This window comes from Pituophis catenifer, unplaced genomic scaffold, assembly GCF_029215685.1.
Source record: "Pituophis catenifer annectens isolate HBS135680 unplaced genomic scaffold, rPitCat1.0.hap2 SCAF_2, whole genome shotgun sequence".
Lineage (NCBI taxonomy): Eukaryota > Metazoa > Chordata > Lepidosauria > Squamata > Colubridae > Pituophis > Pituophis catenifer.
The window spans coordinates 214,078,939-214,097,709 of NW_027256882.1; the positions used below are offsets into that span (position 1 = coordinate 214,078,939).

At 36.8% G+C, this 18,771-nt stretch overlaps 1 protein-coding gene across 2 annotated transcripts in view; it reads left to right on the forward strand.

Annotated features, from left to right (window-relative positions):
• PLAA (phospholipase A2 activating protein) overlaps window positions 1-18,771 on the forward strand; it is a 30,620-nt gene that overhangs the window by 1,826 nt on the left and 10,023 nt on the right. For both annotated transcript variants that reach the window (XM_070935516.1, XM_070935517.1), the window contains 9 exons: window positions 833-1,026; window positions 1,842-1,942; window positions 2,048-2,168; window positions 6,904-7,071; window positions 8,793-8,928; window positions 11,644-11,813; window positions 14,250-14,407; window positions 14,512-14,731; window positions 16,320-16,388. In XM_070935516.1, the coding sequence (XP_070791617.1) occupies window positions 833-1,026; window positions 1,842-1,942; window positions 2,048-2,168; window positions 6,904-7,071; window positions 8,793-8,928; window positions 11,644-11,813; window positions 14,250-14,407; window positions 14,512-14,731; window positions 16,320-16,388 (1,337 nt within the window). The remainder of the gene's footprint in view (window positions 1-832; window positions 1,027-1,841; window positions 1,943-2,047; window positions 2,169-6,903; window positions 7,072-8,792; window positions 8,929-11,643; window positions 11,814-14,249; window positions 14,408-14,511; window positions 14,732-16,319; window positions 16,389-18,771) is intronic.

Sequence of the window (18,771 nt, forward strand, 5' to 3'; positions counted from 1 at the left end):
AAACCTGTTGTACAGTTAGTCCTTGACTTACAGCCATTCATTTAGTGACTGTTCGAAGTTACAAAAAAAGTGACATGACTGTTTTTCACACTTATGACCATTGCAACATCCCCATGATCACATGATCAAAATTCAGACACTTGGCAACTGGCGTGTATTTATGACAGTTGCAGTGTCCCTGGTGATGTAAACACCGTTAGGACCTTCTGACAAAGTAAATGAAGTCAGATTCACTTAATAACCATGTTACTAACTTAATAATTGTAGTGATACACTTAACTATGGCAAGAAAGGTAGTAAAACTCACTTAACTGTCTTGCTTAGTAGAGGAAATATTGGGCTTAATTGTGGTTGTAAGTCAAGGACTACCTTTATTTATACCTCTAGCTGGAACTCAATTGAAAATCCTGGGGGATTCCATAGCTCATTTAAAAAACAACAAATTAAATCCAATGTTCATCTGTTTATAATCGGGTGTCAAACTGGCGGCCTGCAGGCCAGATGCATCACGCGCAGGCCATGCCTATCCCAGCTCCGTAAAGGGGAAAACCGTTGTGAAATGTCACGTGACAGCAACGTGACGCCATGCGTTTTACACCCGTGTTTTAGATTGTTTCCATTTCAAATGTATTCCAAAAGCGTTAGGATTTACAAAGAAAATTGTATTCTTGGATTGCAGAGAAAATAGGAACTATGACACGTTAATAAAGTATACTGTATTTTAATTTTCTGTCTCAAAAGGTTTCTCTAATCTCTTCAATATATTAATACCTAGAAGTTTTATTTGATTTGTTGATCTGATTTTGGTTGTAAATTTGGTATTTATTTTTAGTCCAAACAGAGGATTTCATGAAATGCACTGCTTGAGCGGCCATTCCAATTTCGTTTCTTGTGTGTGTGTCATCCCTCCAAGTGACCTTTACCCCCGTGGATTAATTGCTACTGGTGGTAATGACAGCAATATTTGTATCTTCACTTTGGACAAGCCTACACCACTGTATATCCTTAAAGGTCATAAAGATACTGGTAAGAAAAATCTGTTTTAACCATACAATTAAGCAATTTATATGTGATTTCCAGTAAAAGGGCATAAGTTGTCTTAGCAGCTGTTATATACAGATAAACATATTTTGTTAGAAATATTTAAATTTACGTTGCTTTGTCTTATTCTGAATTAATAATTCATTTGGCAGGGAATTATTATGAATGTGCCAGTCACATTTTATGATGCTCTGAGTTGAACAAAGCTAAATATTTATACAAGTCAATATTAATTTGTACTTTATACAAAATTTTATATTACTATCTATAGTTTTATAAAGGATTTTACATTTGTCAGTTTAGCCTTGTAAATAGGGCAAATACTTAGGGAATGGCTAAGCTAACAATGTTATAATGATACTTCATTTTGCCTATGACCATAAGTTCCATCACTATGTAGTGCATCTTTACATTTACATTTCTACTTAGAAAAATCCAGAGCAACATGTTTAAGGAAGGGGAAAAGGCAGTTTGAATTCAGTAATTTGTAGGAATGAGAGAAAGAGTGATAACAAATATTGAGGCCAGAGGAAACTAACACAGAGTGTTAATAGCTGTATGGAAAGGATGTTGCTTGTTTACGTATTTAATTTGGCTGTAGTTTCCATGATGGTTTAGCATAATTTTTATTGCTACTTCATAAATGAAATAATTATGAAAATCAGAATATGGGATTTTGTTCCAGTGTATCTTTAGGATTGCAGTAGTTATCTGAAAAGCTGCATCTAAGCTGTTCCTGATTGCTAGCATATCAACACTATTTCTAAGTTCGACAATGCTGATTTTGTTTTCTTTTCTAGTTTGCAGCCTCTCCTCTGGAAAATTTGGCACCCTTCTTAGTGGCTCATGGGACACTACAGCTAAAGTCTGGTTAAATGATAAATGCATGATGATGTTACAGGTATGGAAGCTGCCATTAGTGAACCAACAGATAATGTGTGTGTGTATGTGCACGCTTCAGAAAACACAGATGGGCTCTGGCAGAGAAAATATCCTTTTTTTATAGGGCCACACTGCAGCAGTCTGGGCTGTGAAGATACTACCTGAACAAGGTTTGATGTTGACTGGTTCAGCTGATAAAACTATTAAACTGTGGAAGGCAGGTAGATGCGAGAGAACATTTACTGGTAGGTAATCGCCTGTACAGTTTCTAAATACAAAATTGTGAGAAACTTCTTTTTGTATGCAAAAATGGATACTCTTCCCTACCCTGAATGTTGAGATACAGAAAGGAAAAAAAATCTTGTTTTGTTAATAAATACAAGCATCAGAATATTTTATTTTGCTAGTCTGGTTCAGCTTTTGTTTATTCTTGAGAAATACTGTATTTCAGTTGAGACTTTGGTCTACTGGTCATATCAATGTTTGATTTTTACAGTACAAGCACTGTAAACAATCTTGATTGGGTTATCAAAAAAGCTTTTTACATTTAATGAATAAGGCGCAAGAAAATAATTGGGTCCATTTGATTGATGAGTGAATTGATAGCACTGAGTTACATTTACAGAAAAAAAGTCTAACAAAGTTTAGAGTTTAACAAAGTATCTTCTCACATAAGTGAGTTTAACCCAAGAATTCACTTCTGAGTCCTTTCATATGAGGATAATATTTCCATTGAATGTAGTTAGCCTACTGCCCGAATAAGCTTATTTGCAATTCATGTATTGTTTGTTAATACACTGTTAGAACAGAGAATAGAAAAATGTTAAAATAGGTGACTGGCACTAGAAAAATGTTTTTCCTTGGGATAACTAGCTTATCTTAAATATTGTGAGCTATGGTAAAATTAAATTGTATTTAGCCGAAGTCTGTATGCACATTTGGGAAAAATTATTTTTAAAAAAGTTTGGAGTTTTATTGAAAATGAATAAACAGCTTTGGTTAAAATCTAAAGATGTCTAAAGAAATCTAAAGATTTCTAGCCCTTTCTACTATTGTGGAAGGATATTCTGTGTTTGACTTTGCCACTAGAATGACAATTATTCATCTCTGAAGTCTCTGTTTTGTAAAGGGTCTGGGCCTGACATCCCAGCAACAGGCAAATTTATTCTATTAGCTAATTATTCTATCAGCAAAGTTTCCTATGAATGATGCTCCATTATGGAAAAGTCTCAGATATTAGAAGTTAACACCTTCCTTTCTAAAATTGATCAATTTAAGCTGTCTTTCCATATTGGGAGGGGAGGCAGTTGGTATCATACAGGATGTTTCTAACAGAAAGAAATGAAAGTAAGTACATGGTGGAGAAAGCAATTTATTTAAAAAATTGATATGGCTGTTTATGTTACCAATCAACTCTGGTTGGTTCATAGCAGCAATAAAACTAGTGACTATAAATCATAAAGCAGTAAAATGATTTTAAAAAACCCAAAACTCTGCATCTTAATGTCTATGGAGAGTCTTAGTCATCCAGGTCATGGTTGTCCCAAAGGTACTTTTTCAAGAGGCAACTGGACTTTCTGGTTTTCATTTGAAGACGTTTCACTTTTCACCCAAGAAGCTTCTTCAGCACTTGGATTCAGAGCTGGATTCTTCACCTCATCTGCAGTTTAATCACCCCCTTAGGATGCCTCACAGCAAAATTCAATTATCCTTAGTTTATTCTTCCCATTCCATCCCATCGCCTGAGTAAAAAGACAGGTCTGGATGGTCTTCCAAAAGGCTAAAAGAATGGGCTGCCAAATTGCAGGACAATTGCTGTTCCATAAAGTAGGGGCAACCACGGAAAAAGCATGCTTCCAAGGTACCAGGTGGTAGGATTTTCTGGTAAGGTATCTGAATAATCTTAGGGAAAGTTAATAGGGATAAGAAGAAATGAAAGTTACTTGACCAGTTAAACCAGATATTTGGCTCTAATACAAGTAGTCCTTGATTTACAAGTGTTTATTTAGTGACCGATTAAAGTTACAACAGCGCTGAAAGAAAAAGGGATTTACAACCAGTCCTCCCACTTAACGATTGTTGCAGTATCCCCACAACCACATGATTAAAATTTGGGTGCTTAGCAACCAGCATCTGTTTATGACAGTTGCAGTGTCCCAGGGTCAGGTGGCTGCCATTTGCAACTTTCTCAACCAGCTTCTAACAAGCAAAGTCAATGGGGATAGCAGGATTCACTTAATGAGCACATGATTCACATAACAACTACAGCGATTTGCTTAAGAACCATGGCCAAAAAAAAAAAAAGATCATAAAATCAGGCACAACTCACTTAACAACCGTCTTGCTTAACAACAGAAATTCTGGTCCCAATTCTGGTTGTAAATAAAGGACTACCTTGTATAGAACTTCAATCAATGGGACACACCAGTTGTTTCTGTTATTTTATATCCTGTGTTTTTGGGCAGGCTTATTAGGGGAAGATGACTGTTCCTTTCTGTATTTTGCATTAGATTGCTGGCGAAAGCTATTAATTCTCACTTTTTTATATGACCACAGGAGGAAAAGAAGAACTATTGTTTTTCCTTGCAGGGTTTTTTTTTGTTGTTGTTGTTATTGATGTCCGAAGCATCACAATTAACATATGAGGAGTGGTATATGACATAAAATTTAAAAGATAAATTTAAAATACTTCCTTGCAGTGATGCATAGAAGGTCCTTTAACCGCTCTATTGTGAGTTAGTTTACATTCAGTTTCTGTAGTTTAAAATTCTGATTTGCCTTTTGTGTAGCTTAATCAATATCTCTATCAATGTAATCAGGGTTCTGACAAGGAATGCTGAGAAAAACTATTTTTAAACTGTTCCATTTTTTAAAAAAAATCACCAAGAATACTTCTTGGTGGTTTATTCACCTTGATTACTTGTTATTTAGTCTGTTTGGTTCAAGCTGTTGTTGCTGCTTTAGAAGCTCCCTAGTGGCCGGCAAAAAATCTCCCTAAGGCAGTAATGCCTTTTATAGGAAGCTGGAAAAAGTTGATGATAATAATTAGTTATTGCAACCTGTCAAATATTGAGTTTGACCTACCCTGGTAGACTAGTTAACAAGTTATTTTAAATAACATGAAAATAGTTTTCTACTATCATATATTAGATTACCATGCAAAGATCTTAAAAAAAAAAAAAATTCTATGAGAACTCAAATGCACAGGTACAGGATATGTGGTACCTTGCTCAGTAGTAGTAACTGTGAGAGGGATCTTGGAGTCCTAGTGGACAACCATTTAAATATGAGCCAGTAGTGAGCAGCAGCTGCCAAAAAAGCCAATACAGTTTTAGGCTGCATAAACGGGGATAGAATCAAGATCACGTGAAGTGTTAATACCATTTTATAATGCCTTGGTAAGGCCACACTTGGAATACTGCATCCAGTTTTGGACACCATGATGTAAACAAGATGTTGAGACTCTAGAAAGAGTGCAGAGAAGAACAACAAAGATAAGGGGACTGGAGGCTCAAATATATGAAGAATGGTTGCAGGAACTGGGTATGTCTAGTTTAATGAAAAGAAGGACTTAGGGGAAACATGATAGCAGTGTTCCAATATCTCAGAGGCTGCCACAAGGTAGTCAAGCTATTCTCCAAAGCACATGAGGGCAGGACAAGAAGCAATGGGTGGAAACTAATCAAGGAGAGAAGCAACTTAGAACTAAGGAGAAATTTCCTGACAGAACAATTAATCAGTGGAACAACTTGCTTTCAGAAGTTGTGAATGCTCCAACATTGGAAGTTTTTAAGAAGATGTTGGATAACCCTTTGTCTGAAGTGGTGTAGAAGACCTCCAAGGTCCCTTCCAACTCTGTTATTCTATTCTATTCTATTCTATTCTATTCTATTCTATTCTATTCTATTCTATTCTATTCTATTCTATTCTATTCTATTCTATTCTATTCTATTCTACTCTACTCTACTCTACTCTACTCTACTCTACTCTACTCTACTCTACTCTATGATTGATAATGGTTAAGGACTGTTGACTTTCTGTTGGAGATGCCAATTATAGTTTGGGCATGTTCTGTTATTCTGTTATTGCCACATTTTGGATAGAAAGCTGCAGGGATGGATTGAACTTAATGCTGTGTGTTAAGAAGCATATGTTCTTCTTGACTATGCTTAATACTTGGAATCTATCAAAATATCAAAAATTGTGAATTATTCTGAGGAGGGAGTCATAATCACCATACAATAATAGAAGTTTACATCTGATTTTCAGCATTGATTCTTAATATGAGTTATTGGTCAACTTTTAAACTAGTTTTTCTTGCCAAAAGAAAGAAGCAAGAAAACTTCTTCCTCTGTGTTCATTTATAATAAAAAGTTGTACAGTATTGCTATTTACAACTTAATGCAAGTCTTCTTTAAGTTTTAGAAATAGTCCAATGTTGTTGATATTTTCATGAGCCAGTGTGGCTTTAGCTGGGTATTTTGAGTATGAAGAGACTCCAATCTATATTAATATATGGAAAAAATATATACCGTAAATGCCCATGTTGAAAGGACTGCTGTAATTTTTGTATCAGTAAAAATACTTTTCCATGTATTAAATTGCATCATAGATGCATGTAGTATACATAATACATTAGTATATGGTTCTCCATTTAACTGCAGCTTATGTGCCAACTTAGCTTCTAGTGTCAGAGAAAACTCAGGTAGAATAGCAATATTGATTTTATATACCATATATTATGGATATTGTCTGTATTTAAAAGACTGATCTCACCAAATGATCAGGAAAGCAAGAACACTGATGGCAATTACTGTAAACCGGGTTACAAAGCTTGCTTACTGTCGTTTAAAAGAGTCACGCCTTCTTTGTAGGGCTGAACACAGGGGCATGGCTCTTTTATAGGGAGAATATATACTTTTGAACAAGTTATCAAAGAAATGGATTTCTAATCTATCAAATCTTTTTTTCCCCTCAAAGGACATGAAGACTGTGTAAGAGGCCTAGCTATTTTAAGTGAAACAGAATTTCTTTCCTGTGCAAACGATGCCAGCATTCGAAGATGGCATACATCTGGTGAATGTCTTCAAGTTTATTATGGCCACACCAATTATATATATTGTATTTCTGTCTTCCCTGAAAGTAAAGGTAAGACATGGGCTGCAAAATAACTCTCTCCACCTTTTTTTTTCCTTTTACAAATGGCGACATCATTATTTTATTTTCTAGATTATTGTCACCGTTAGGATAGAATTACTATTGAATAAAATCTCGGTTCTTTCCCTAGCATTAGAATAATAGTTCAAGTTTATTACTTAATATAATATGAATTCTTCCATCTGCCGGGACATTCCTGGCCACCTGTCACAAACTCTGAAGCAGCAAGAGTTGTAGTGGGAGAGTTTGAGGAATGAATACATAATGCCAAGTAATAATGCGGTTTGATTTTAATTTAGCAGTTTGGGAGCACAGTGATTATGATTTAATGTTGTGTGAACTATGTCATCATGATTTATTCAACCAGTTGTGCTACAGATAAATAAATAGATCATAAATCAGTTTAACGTGTGAGCCCTAGCAGTGTTCACAGTGTGCTGTCTGGGTTTGTCTAGTCCTTTCATTTACCTCTTCTGAGCTAATAATTCACCTTTTGTTTGACTCACCTGAGCTAATAATTCACAAAGGACTGCTATATATTTATAAATAAAAACAGTTAATGATGACTGTTAGACATCTTCTTTCATACTATACTATACTATACTATACTATACTATACTATACTATACTATACTATACTATACTATACTAATACTAATACTAATACTAATACTAATACTATATGTATAGTATGTTAATGATGACTGTTGACAGACATCTTTCATTCCTTCTTGATAAGATTGATAAAATTCTATACTATAGAATTACAGGTAATCCTCGATTTACAACAGTTCCTTTAGTGACCGTTCAAAGTTACAATGGCATTGAAAAAGAGACATGACCATTTTTTCACACTTAACAATGATTGCAACATCCCCATGGTCACGTGATCAAAATTCGGACGCTTGGCAATTGATTCATATTTATGACCGTTGCAATGGGTGATGTGATCCCCTTTTGCGATCTTCTGACAAGCAAATGGGGAAGTCAGTTTCACTTAACATCACCATACTGACTTAACCACTACAGTGATTCACTTAACAACTGTGGCAGCAAAGGTTGTAAAATGGGGCAAAATTCACTTAACAAACGTTTCGTTAGCAACAGAAATGTTGGGCTCATACTAATGTTAATGTGTATAGCATAGCATAGCATAGCATAGCACAGTCCTTGAAGGTTTCTCTAAGCAGGCATTTAAGTTAGAGGCCTAATAATTGATGCTATACTTCATTCTCATGCAATACGATACCAACAAATTTCGTTTTAGCTAAGCAAGCTTGGTGTGGTTTAATTATCAGATTTCTTGGTAGTTTTCCCTGAATTTGTTCAGGTTAATAGCTTGGCTCCAAAGAACTTCTTTTGTGCAGTGCTGCTTCAATTGTGGTGAATTTTGTTCCTAATACTTTGCTGCAGAGAACCTCTTCTAATATGTGTAGTACAGCAGTTGCTGCTAGGTGAAGGGATTTGGTCATGCTTTCAAACACATTATACCCACTATGTAAATCTAACTGTAAGAGAACAAATGCTCCTGATTGTATAATGGTGTTGTGGTATGTACGCCATTGTACACAGTGTAGGAAATCACAGCTTCAAATGAGAAAATATTAAGGTGGGATTATCGTACATCTGCAATATGTTAATGTTCATATGGACATAATGCAACTGTTAAATTGAGTTATTTTATATAGTCATGCTTTGTTGCCTCGTTACAGATTTTGTTACAAGTGGTGAAGATCGATCACTCAGAATTTGGAGAAAAGGAGATTGTGTACAAACAATCAGGCTTCCAGCTCAGTCTGTTTGGTGTTGCTGTATTTTAGACAATGGAGATCTTGTGGTTGGAACAAGGTATCTGGCCACCCAAATAGATAAATTAGTAACAGCACTAGGCAAGAACAAGATTTATCAGTTTTATACAATGTAATTAAATAATTTGCTGTATTTACTAATACTGGCTGCAGTTATGTATCACTTCATGATCCTTAGCATAGTTAGGTTTACACTCTGTCCTCTTAGTTAGTTTGGCTGTGAGAAGTGTTTGGAAGCTTCTGTTTCCATTTTTGATTAATGAGATCAACTAAACTGGCTTCAAGAAGCCATAAATAAGAAGAGTCACAATTTGTCAGAGTTCAGTCACTATGGTCACTATTTCAGCTACTATGGTAAGCTTCCAATATTCTAAAACTGAAGTTTCGAGCTTCAGTCGTATTGCAGCAGGAATAAGTGAAACTTACAATATGAAAATAAGTACAGTATCACATTAAGTGAGAGTTTAAAATACATTGGGGAGCGTGTGAGTTTTAAACAGCAAGGCGAAGTTTAGCAGCAAAGTATCACGTGAAACAGAAGACATCACATCATTTTTTTCCAGAACCACATTCACTCCCTTCCTCTCCCATCACTTGGACAGCAACCTGCTTGACTTTGAGGCAGGGGTTTCATAGCTGGTAATTAAGTACCAGCTAGAGGGCCCTTCCCTGGGAGTGGTGTTATCCAGCTATTGGCTGTTTCAAGGCAGTAATTAAGGGTGTTGGGGGCCCTTTTGTGTAATCACTGAATGGGTGACATGAGGGTAAGGACCAGAGGTAGTATACAGCAGGTTCTGACCAGTTCTGAAATATTGAATAGCTCGGCGAACCGGTAAATACCACCTGTGGCTGGCCCCGCCCCCATCTATTCTCTGCTTCCCGAGTCCCAGGTGATTGGGAGGAAATGGGGATTTTGCAGTATCCTTCCCCTGGAATGGGGTGGGAATGGAGATTTTACAGTATCCTTCCCCTGCCACGCCCACCAAACCAAGCCACGCCCACCAAGCCAAGCCCACAGAATCGGTAGTAAAAAATTTTGAATCCCACACTGGTAAGGATCATACCTTCAGCGGGGCTCCATGATAAAATGTACAGATGAGGTGTTTGATGCTGTTCCTAGAGAAGATTATCAGGAAGTTTGGAAGTAGATGCCACCAATAGACCAGGGGTCTCTAACCTTGGGAACTTTAAGACTTGTGGACTTCAACTCCCAGAGTTCCTCAGCTGGCTCGCTGGTTGAGGAACTCTGGGAGTTGAAGTCCACAAATCTTAAAGTTCCCAAGGTTAGAGACCCCTGCAATAGACTACTGACGTCCCAGTTTTTTTCAATAACATCTTCAGGAAATGGTGTGGCTCTCAATAATGTGCTGAATGAAGAATAGCATAAATTGAAACTGAATCCAAACAAGATGGAGATGCTCATTGTGAGGGACCATAATTCCAGAGAGGTGTAAATATGTCTGTTCTGAATGGAATTATCCTCTCCCAGAAAGAGCTGGTACGCAGTCTGGAGGTGCTTCTAGACCCAAATTTCTCTGGTTTCCCAGTTTGATGCAACCGCCAGGAATGCCTTTGATCAATTTCAGTTGATATCAGATTTTTCTGGAAAAAAATGATGTCAAAACTGTGATGTGTGTGCTGGCAGCCACCAGGCTTGATAATGGTAATGCACTCTGTATGGGGCTACCTCTATATCTAATCTGGAAACTTCCTCCGGTACAAAGCTCAGCAGCCAGGTTGGTCTGGAACGAAACAGAGAGGCCATATTATGCACGGGCTTTAAAGCACTCCACAGACTGTCAGTTTGGTTCTGGCCAAAACCCAAAGTGTTGAAAGCCTTCAAGCCATTGGAAAGAATGTCCCTTTTCTGCGAACTTTTCACTTTTGCAGGGATCATCTGGGGAGGTTCACCTATAGTCGCCATGAGAATTTCTGGCAATAGATTGGCACTGGGCCTTCTCTGTTGCTACCATAGTTCTTTTGAATATGCCCCAACCCATATTGAGGGCCCCAATATCTTTATTTTTTTTAATTTTTTTAAAAAAATTGGTGATTGTTACATCTAATTATTTTATGTACTTTGCCTGTTTTTATTAGGTTTATTTTAATTACTTTGTTTGATTTTAAATTAAGTTTTAATTGTAAACTGCTGAGAAAGTTCAGTGGCCAGCAGAATGGACAGTAATTCCTAAAGAGCAAATTAGTAGTAGGCACTGCCTGCTGATATTTTGTATTTGAAAAATGCACCATGCCTTAGCCTTCTTCCTTTTTTCCCTAAGTAATTAATAACTCTATAATAGCCATTGATCATCCCAATTTAAAACAGAAACTCAATATTCAAAGGTAGTGAACTCTAAATACTGGAGAAAATTTTTCTATAGTTGAACCAGCAAAGTTCTTAGAGATATTCTACCAGCTATTCTGAATTCATTCTAGTTCAAACTATATTAATCAAAGAAGTCATTGAACACAGGGGTTTTTTTTTAATGATTTTTTTGTTTTGTGACTTTAGGACACATCGTTGGGTTCATGGAATCTAATGTTTCCATGTTTTTAAAAAGTAGACTGAAATGTTAAAATAAGCCAGTCTCTATGATATTTCATTGCCTTATTTTGAATTCATTGGGGAAAAAAAATCTTAAGATTGCGTTCTTTGTGAGCTGGACCTTTTAGACACAAACATAGCAGTAAATGGAAAACTAATGATGGAAACTACTTTGTTGGATAACCAGAACAATTTTGACTCTTCCTTCAGTGATGGAATTATCAGAGTGTTCACAGAATCTTTGGAGCGCACAGCCAGCCTGGAGGAGATTCGTGCTTTCGAAAATGAGCTTTCTCAAGCAACCATTGAGTCTAAAACTGGTGACCTAGGGGACATCAATGCTGATGAGCTTCCTGGTAGAGAACATCTGGATGAACCTGGTATGGCACTGTTGTATGCTATAGTGAAGTGCTGAATGATGGAATAAAAAATAAATAGAAATGTGATCAACTGAATGCATTTAGAGGTAACTTTCACATGCTGAGTTCAAAATTTAGGGAATAGCCCCTTAGTTTAAGAAAGGTCAGATAACAAAATAGCTTTCGATCCTTGAAATAAAATCTCTGAATTCATTTAAGTCTGGATTTGTCATTATTATTTGTCAACACTATTACAAGATAATGAGATCAAGGCTTTATTATTATTTTTATTATTTTTTGCCTAGCTATGGTAATACCATTCTCTCCATTATGTGTACACAGCTAGTTGGAAGAGAGCTTCTTTGTAATCCAGCATATACAGAGTTACAGCAGACTGGAAACTTAAGCATGTTTATAGAAAAATAAAACAAGGATAGCAAGGTTGCTATTCTTGAAATTTAGTTTTGTTTAGTCTTTCTGATTTGTTCTGTTCTTCTTTCTTATCTTTAGTTTTGATGGAACCAATTTAACTCTAGTAAAGTATTCAGTCTTAAATATATTTTATTTAAAAATGGGAACTTAACTTTTTATTTCTTTACTGCCTTGTTGGTTTCTTTGCTGCTGCTGCATGATTGCCTACTATTTAAGCAATTGTTTAGTAAGTTAGAGTTATTATTCAGCTAATGTTTAAAAGATGCTGCAACCAGTCTCAATAGAAACAATTAAATCTTTATTCTTTGGAGTCTATATCTCAGTTCACAGATTGTGGCAAACCCACAATTTGTTTTGAGTTGTGGCATGTTGAACAACCTATTGGAACACAATTTACATATAAAGCTAAATTGTAAAGCATGTCTTATACACTTTAATGGTTTTAATTTCTATAACTGGCTGCTATTTTTTTAGTTTACAGAAATGGAATAGATGGTCTCCTCCTCCCTCCCCATGTAGACCGATCCAAGATGATTTGTGCATTTGCATACATACATTTTTGAAGTAGGAAGTATTTTGTGATACATGTCAGTTGTGTAGGATTAGAGACATGTGGAAACTTATACTCCTGAGAGTCTCTTACACAAGTTCCAATTTGTGACAAGAGAATGTGCCACAAATTCCAATTTGATTTCAAATCAGTCATGTTCAGTTACATTTTCACAAACTTAATATTATATATGCATGCATTATATTTGGCTAATTGTGTAGCACTTTGTACATACGTATTTATTTGCTTTTAAAGCTGCCTTTAGTTGATGAATAATCAAGGGTTTGTCATAAACATTACATCAAATGTTTGCATTAAGCATGCTACTTTATATTAGAAGCCTTAAAGCCTTAAACTCTGGGAAGATGAATCAGTGAATTTTATTGGAACTCCTTATGACAGAATTCTTACAGACATCTGAATACGATCACAGGAGTGTTTTGTTTTGATATAAGCAACATGCAGAATGCAAAAAAAAAAAGGAGTAAGAAATAGTCAAGGAAATCAAAAGGCATGAATACAGGTAGTCCTCTACTTACAACTGGCCGCTAAGCGAGTTAGTGAGTTATGACATGGTTTGCTGTGGGCCAGTTTTGCCGAGTTATTAAATTATGCTCTTTGCCGGTTATTTATTTGTTATCTGTTGCAGTCAACAGTGGTATTGGTGTGCCTTTTACATTCAAAAAGAAAACTGTAACCAATCTATGGTTTCCTCCCTCCCCATATGCATCCACAACAACATATATGGCACTTCAGTATGGGCCCATAGGCACTGAGAACTATTTGGTCTTTGGTCAATCAGGGCTTTCGTATAATGGTTTCTTCTAAAGAGGGTATAGAGTAAGTTACAAGGCTTAGTTGTACATTAACAGCATTCTCTACAGTACAAATGGTACAAAATCACATTTATTGGCGGGTATACCAGAGGCATAACCAACACTTTACCCTGAAACATGTTCACACTATACTGTGCAAGATAAATTTTAATTTAGGGCAGGTTTTCTCAGCTTTTTTTTTACTCCAGAGGAACCCTTGAAATAATCTTTAGACCTCAAGAGAGCTCCTCCATAATACTGGAAATTTTTTTACAAAAATGTCACTATACAATTAACTTCTAATCCACATTTTACAATGTTTATAACAATAACAGGTAAGAATTTCCACCAATGCAAGTGGTGGCATTCTGCAAAGTTCAAAAAGTATACATTTTTTTTATCTTGACATCTTGTGGAATCACTAGTAACCTCAACCCTAATGGAGAAAGGCTGATTTAGACCAATTTGTAAGCCAAGCTAGGAGGTATACATAGTAGGAAGATATGAATGAGTAGAGTCTAAGGCAAATTATACATGTTACTATATTTTAGGGTAAGACAAACCTTCCAGAATTATCACATTTTAATGCAGGAAAACATGTTGGTTCTTAAATTATTTTCTATGGTCATACAGTGAATGTTCTTTTCTATACATTTTAAGGTACAAGAGATGGGCAAACGAGACTTATTAAAGACGATGGAAAAGTTGAAGCCTACCAATGGAGCAGTAGTGAAGGCAAGTGGATCAAAATTGGAGATGTTGTTGGCTCATCTGGAGCTACCCAGGAGACATCTGGAAAAGTTTTGTTTGAAGGAAAGGTAAATCATTTTTCCTAAATGACTAATTGTTCAGTGTACTCATCTGTGTGCTTTGAAGGAAAATATAGGAAAATCATTGTTTCTATTTTGACTTCCGTTGAAAGGAATACGACTATGTTTTCACTATTGACGTAAATGAAGGTGGCCCCTCTTATAAGCTGCCATATAGTATTACTGACGATCCATGGCTGACAGCATACAACTTCCTGCAAAAGAATGATCTGAATCCCATGTTCCTGGATCAAGTGGCCAAGTTCATAATAGATAACACCAAAGGGCAAACGCTGGGACACACAGAGGCTAACTTTTCAGATCCTTTCACAGGTAAGGAAAAAATTGAACTGCTGGAAAAAGCATGACAGAGTTATAACTCTGACTCGTTTTTATATATGCAATGCAGATCTTGGCATTCTTTTGCTTCAGCCATGTTCAGCCAGCACTAATTTGTTCAAATTTCAATCCAGACCTGACCAAGCAGCGATTTCCTGAAAATAAAATGATGCCTCAAACTTTATAAAATAATATGGGCTTAAACCTATACTTCTTGGTCTTAATCAAAAATATTAACCATTTCACTGTCTGTGTAGCCCTAAATATGTGCCTGCTGGAGACTCTACAAAGTGTGTAGTCAGAATTTAGCAGCCAAAAAATTCAATTACCTTGATTTTCATAACAAGGGACAAACAAAAAGAAAACTAGTATAACACTTTTTATTATAAATTACCCTGTTCTAGATTGAACCAATCAAGCCATACCACCTCTGATGATAAAATATTGCAAAAGAAAGTGCACTAATGTAAAATATGTCTTTTATGAAATATATAGTGCCCTGGCTAATTAAAACAATCAGATAATAGAACATACAAGACACCAATGAAGATAATATTTTGGACATATTGTGCATGAAGATCCTGCTCTCATATGTAGTTTATGATGCGGGCATGAGAAAAAGTTGATGACCAGCAGCAAGAGGAATTAAGGGAGAGATAAGATGCTTCATTGGAAGACCTGAAGGATTATGTTGAAGATAGACTATCTCAAAATAGTTCATAATTTGTGGCCATTAAGAATTGATGCTAGCATAGAAATTATAAATTAACAATGTCTACTGCATACAAAGAAAATATTCATAAAATGCTTTATAGATGGCATTTTCTGCCCTCAAGTTTAGCAAGGATGTTGAAGGATAAATCTGCAGAATGTTGGAAATGCCACCAGACACGTGGTTTGTACTATCCTATGTGGTGGACATGTAAAAAAGTGAAAAAATATTGGACAAAAATACATCTATGGCTGGAAAAAATGATAAAACAACATATAGATTTGAAACCAGAGACATTTTTGTTGGGCATTTTACCAGACAAGTACAACAAAGGGAGTGTATATTTGATTTTACATGTATTGACTGCAGCTAGAATAGTATTTGCACAACAATGGAAAAGTGAAAAGATCCCAATAGATGAAGATCTGATTAGAAAAATGTTAGAATGTGAAGAAATGGATAAGTAAAACTGACAATTAAGGAAAAAACCTGAATATTTCTTGACTTTGGACTTATTTTATCAATGGTTAGCTGATAAAAACAGGAGCTAGAAACAGGGAAGGATTATGGAAGGATTAGTGATATAAGGAAGGTATACTAACTTGGTTAAACAAATATGGTGATTATTACTAATATTATAATTGATATTAATGCAATGAATATTGTTGTAAACACTTTATTATTTCCTAAAATGACTTGCACCCAGACAACACACTGTCCAATTGAAATTGGAATTTTTGTATGTTATAAAATAAAATAAAAACTTATTACAAAAAAAGAAAAAAAGAATTGATGCTAGCTTGGTAGTACATGATCAATCATTCAATATGATAATGACCTCTTTCTTCGGTTGGGTACATCTTTTCACAGGCAGTGGTCGCTATGTTCCAGGTTCTTCCTCAGAATCTAATGAAAGACTTGCCACAGATCCATTTACAGGTATGGTTCTATTCCAAGTCACTAAAAAAAATGGCTCACAATATGAAAAATACAGTGTTGACTCCATGCATTTGGAGTCAGACAAACGTTCCTGACAAAAAAGGAAGAGACTATACTGCTAAATGTGTGCATGAATGTATACAATTTGAGCAGCTGAAACCCATCCTAATAAAGCAGTGTTTTATACCTTCAGATGCAAATTAATGTAACTGAAGTCAGAAAAGATAATGGATTATATTTCGTCCTCATATTTATGAATAACACTATTATCCTATATTCAGCTTAAAAATGTAGATAGAAATGTGCCAGGAATCGGTGTTTTCAGACACATGTACAATTACACATGGTACATCAGGTATAATGTTTAGATATTTATTATGTATTTATTGATTATTTCAATTTCATTACAACTTCATTACTCAAATACATTACTCTGGGCAGCTCACAAATAAAAAAACAATCTAAAAGACCAAAACAATATAAGAAAAATAAAAACAATACAAAAAACCATGCAACCAAATTCATAGCTGTAGTAGTCTTAACATCCATCAATAATAATCAACACAGCACAAGCTTTACCACATTCCTGAGTCCCCATGCCTGTGGCAGAACCAGGGGTGGGTTTCTACTGGCTCACCCCAGTTCAGGCGAACCAGTGGCGGCAGGAGGCTCCACCCACCCACCCAGACGTCATCAAAAACGCTCTGCGCATGTGCAGAAGGGCCGCACGCTCGTGTGTTACCAGTAGCGCCGGGATTTGAATCCCATTTCTGGGCAGAACTATATTTTCAGGGCCAGAAACCAATCTGATTTTCAGGGGATGATGTTCCAAAGGGCGGGAGCCACAAGCTTTTGTAAATAGCTCAAACCTTATGAGGTCTTCTGTAGATCCTGCAAGATTTTAGTAAATTCTTGGCCGTTTTTTTAGCTTTTAAATTTAATTAGGTTCTTGACTGCCATCTAGTGGCGTTATTGTAATTGTGCCTATCAATAGGTGTACTAGGCTATAAATACAGTATTAACCAAGGGAATGAGAATTGTTTGCTGCTGTTCTCTTTTTTGTTGTTGCTTGCTTTGTTTTCACTTCATACCTCTTTCATTTATATCAGTCAATAGGCTGTTCCTTATATTATTCAGAAGTTACTGCCAGTTGGTGGTGTTATTTGTTTTATTTTTATCCCGTCTTAATTATTTTTATAAATAAGGCGGTGATTATACCTAGTACCTAGTGGATACCGGCGTCCCGATATAGCCAGCTGGTGCCATTGCTGGCTATTGGCGAGTCACTGACCCCCACAGAGTGGGCTCGCAACTTGGGTATCCTGGACACACGGCTGTCTTTAGAAGAGCATATGACGGCCGTGGCCAGGGGGGCTTTTTATCAGGTTCGCCTGATACGCCAGTTGCGCCCCTTTCTGGATCGGGACTCCTTGTGCACGGTCACTCATGCCCTGGTCATGTCACGCTTGGACTACTGCAACGCTCTCTACATGGGGCTCCCTGAGGAGCACCCGGAGGCTCCAGCTGGTGCAGAATGCGGCCGCGCGGGTGATTATGGGAGCGACATGGCGCTTCCACGTAACACCTCTCCTGTGTGAGCTGCATTGGCTCCCGGTGGTCTTCCGGGTGCGCTTTAAGGTTTTGGTTCTCATCTTTAAAGCGCTCCATGGCTTAGGGCCAGGATATTTGCGAGACCGCCTGCTGCTACCGATAACCTCCCACCGGCCAATACGCTCTCACAGAGAGGGCCTCCTCAGGGTGCCGTCGGTCAGGCAATGTCGGCTGGTGGCCCCCAGGGGGAGAGCCTTCTCTGTGGGGGCACCCGCCCTGTGGAATGAGCTGCCTCCTGGAATACGATTGATCCCGGACGTCCGTACCTTCCGTAAAGCCCTGAAGACGTTTTTATTCCACCAAGCCGGCCTAACCTAAATGGTTTTTAATTGGGATTTTAAATTTTATGAATTTGGGGATTTTAAATTGGGAAGCTAATGATTTAATTCTTTTTTAATTATCTTAACTTTTGTATTTGTATATTTTTTAATTTTGGCTGTTCACCGCCCTGAGTCCCCTCTGGGAGAAGGGTGGTATACAAATTAAATTAATAAATAAATAAAAAATAAATACTCCTTCCTGTTCCTATTTTCCTGACCGCAACAACCCTGTGAGGTGAGTTGGGCTGAGAGATGGACTAGAACTCATAGTCTAGAAAGTACAACAAACTTAGATGACTGTATTAAGAATGAAATATGGATTTGATTTTTTGGGGGGTCAAAATTGAATGTCTCTGTCTCTGTCTCTCCCTCCCCTCCCTCCCTCCCTCCCTCCCTCCCTCCCTCCCTCCCTCCCTCCCTCTCTCTCTCTCTCTCTCTCTCTCTCTCTCTCT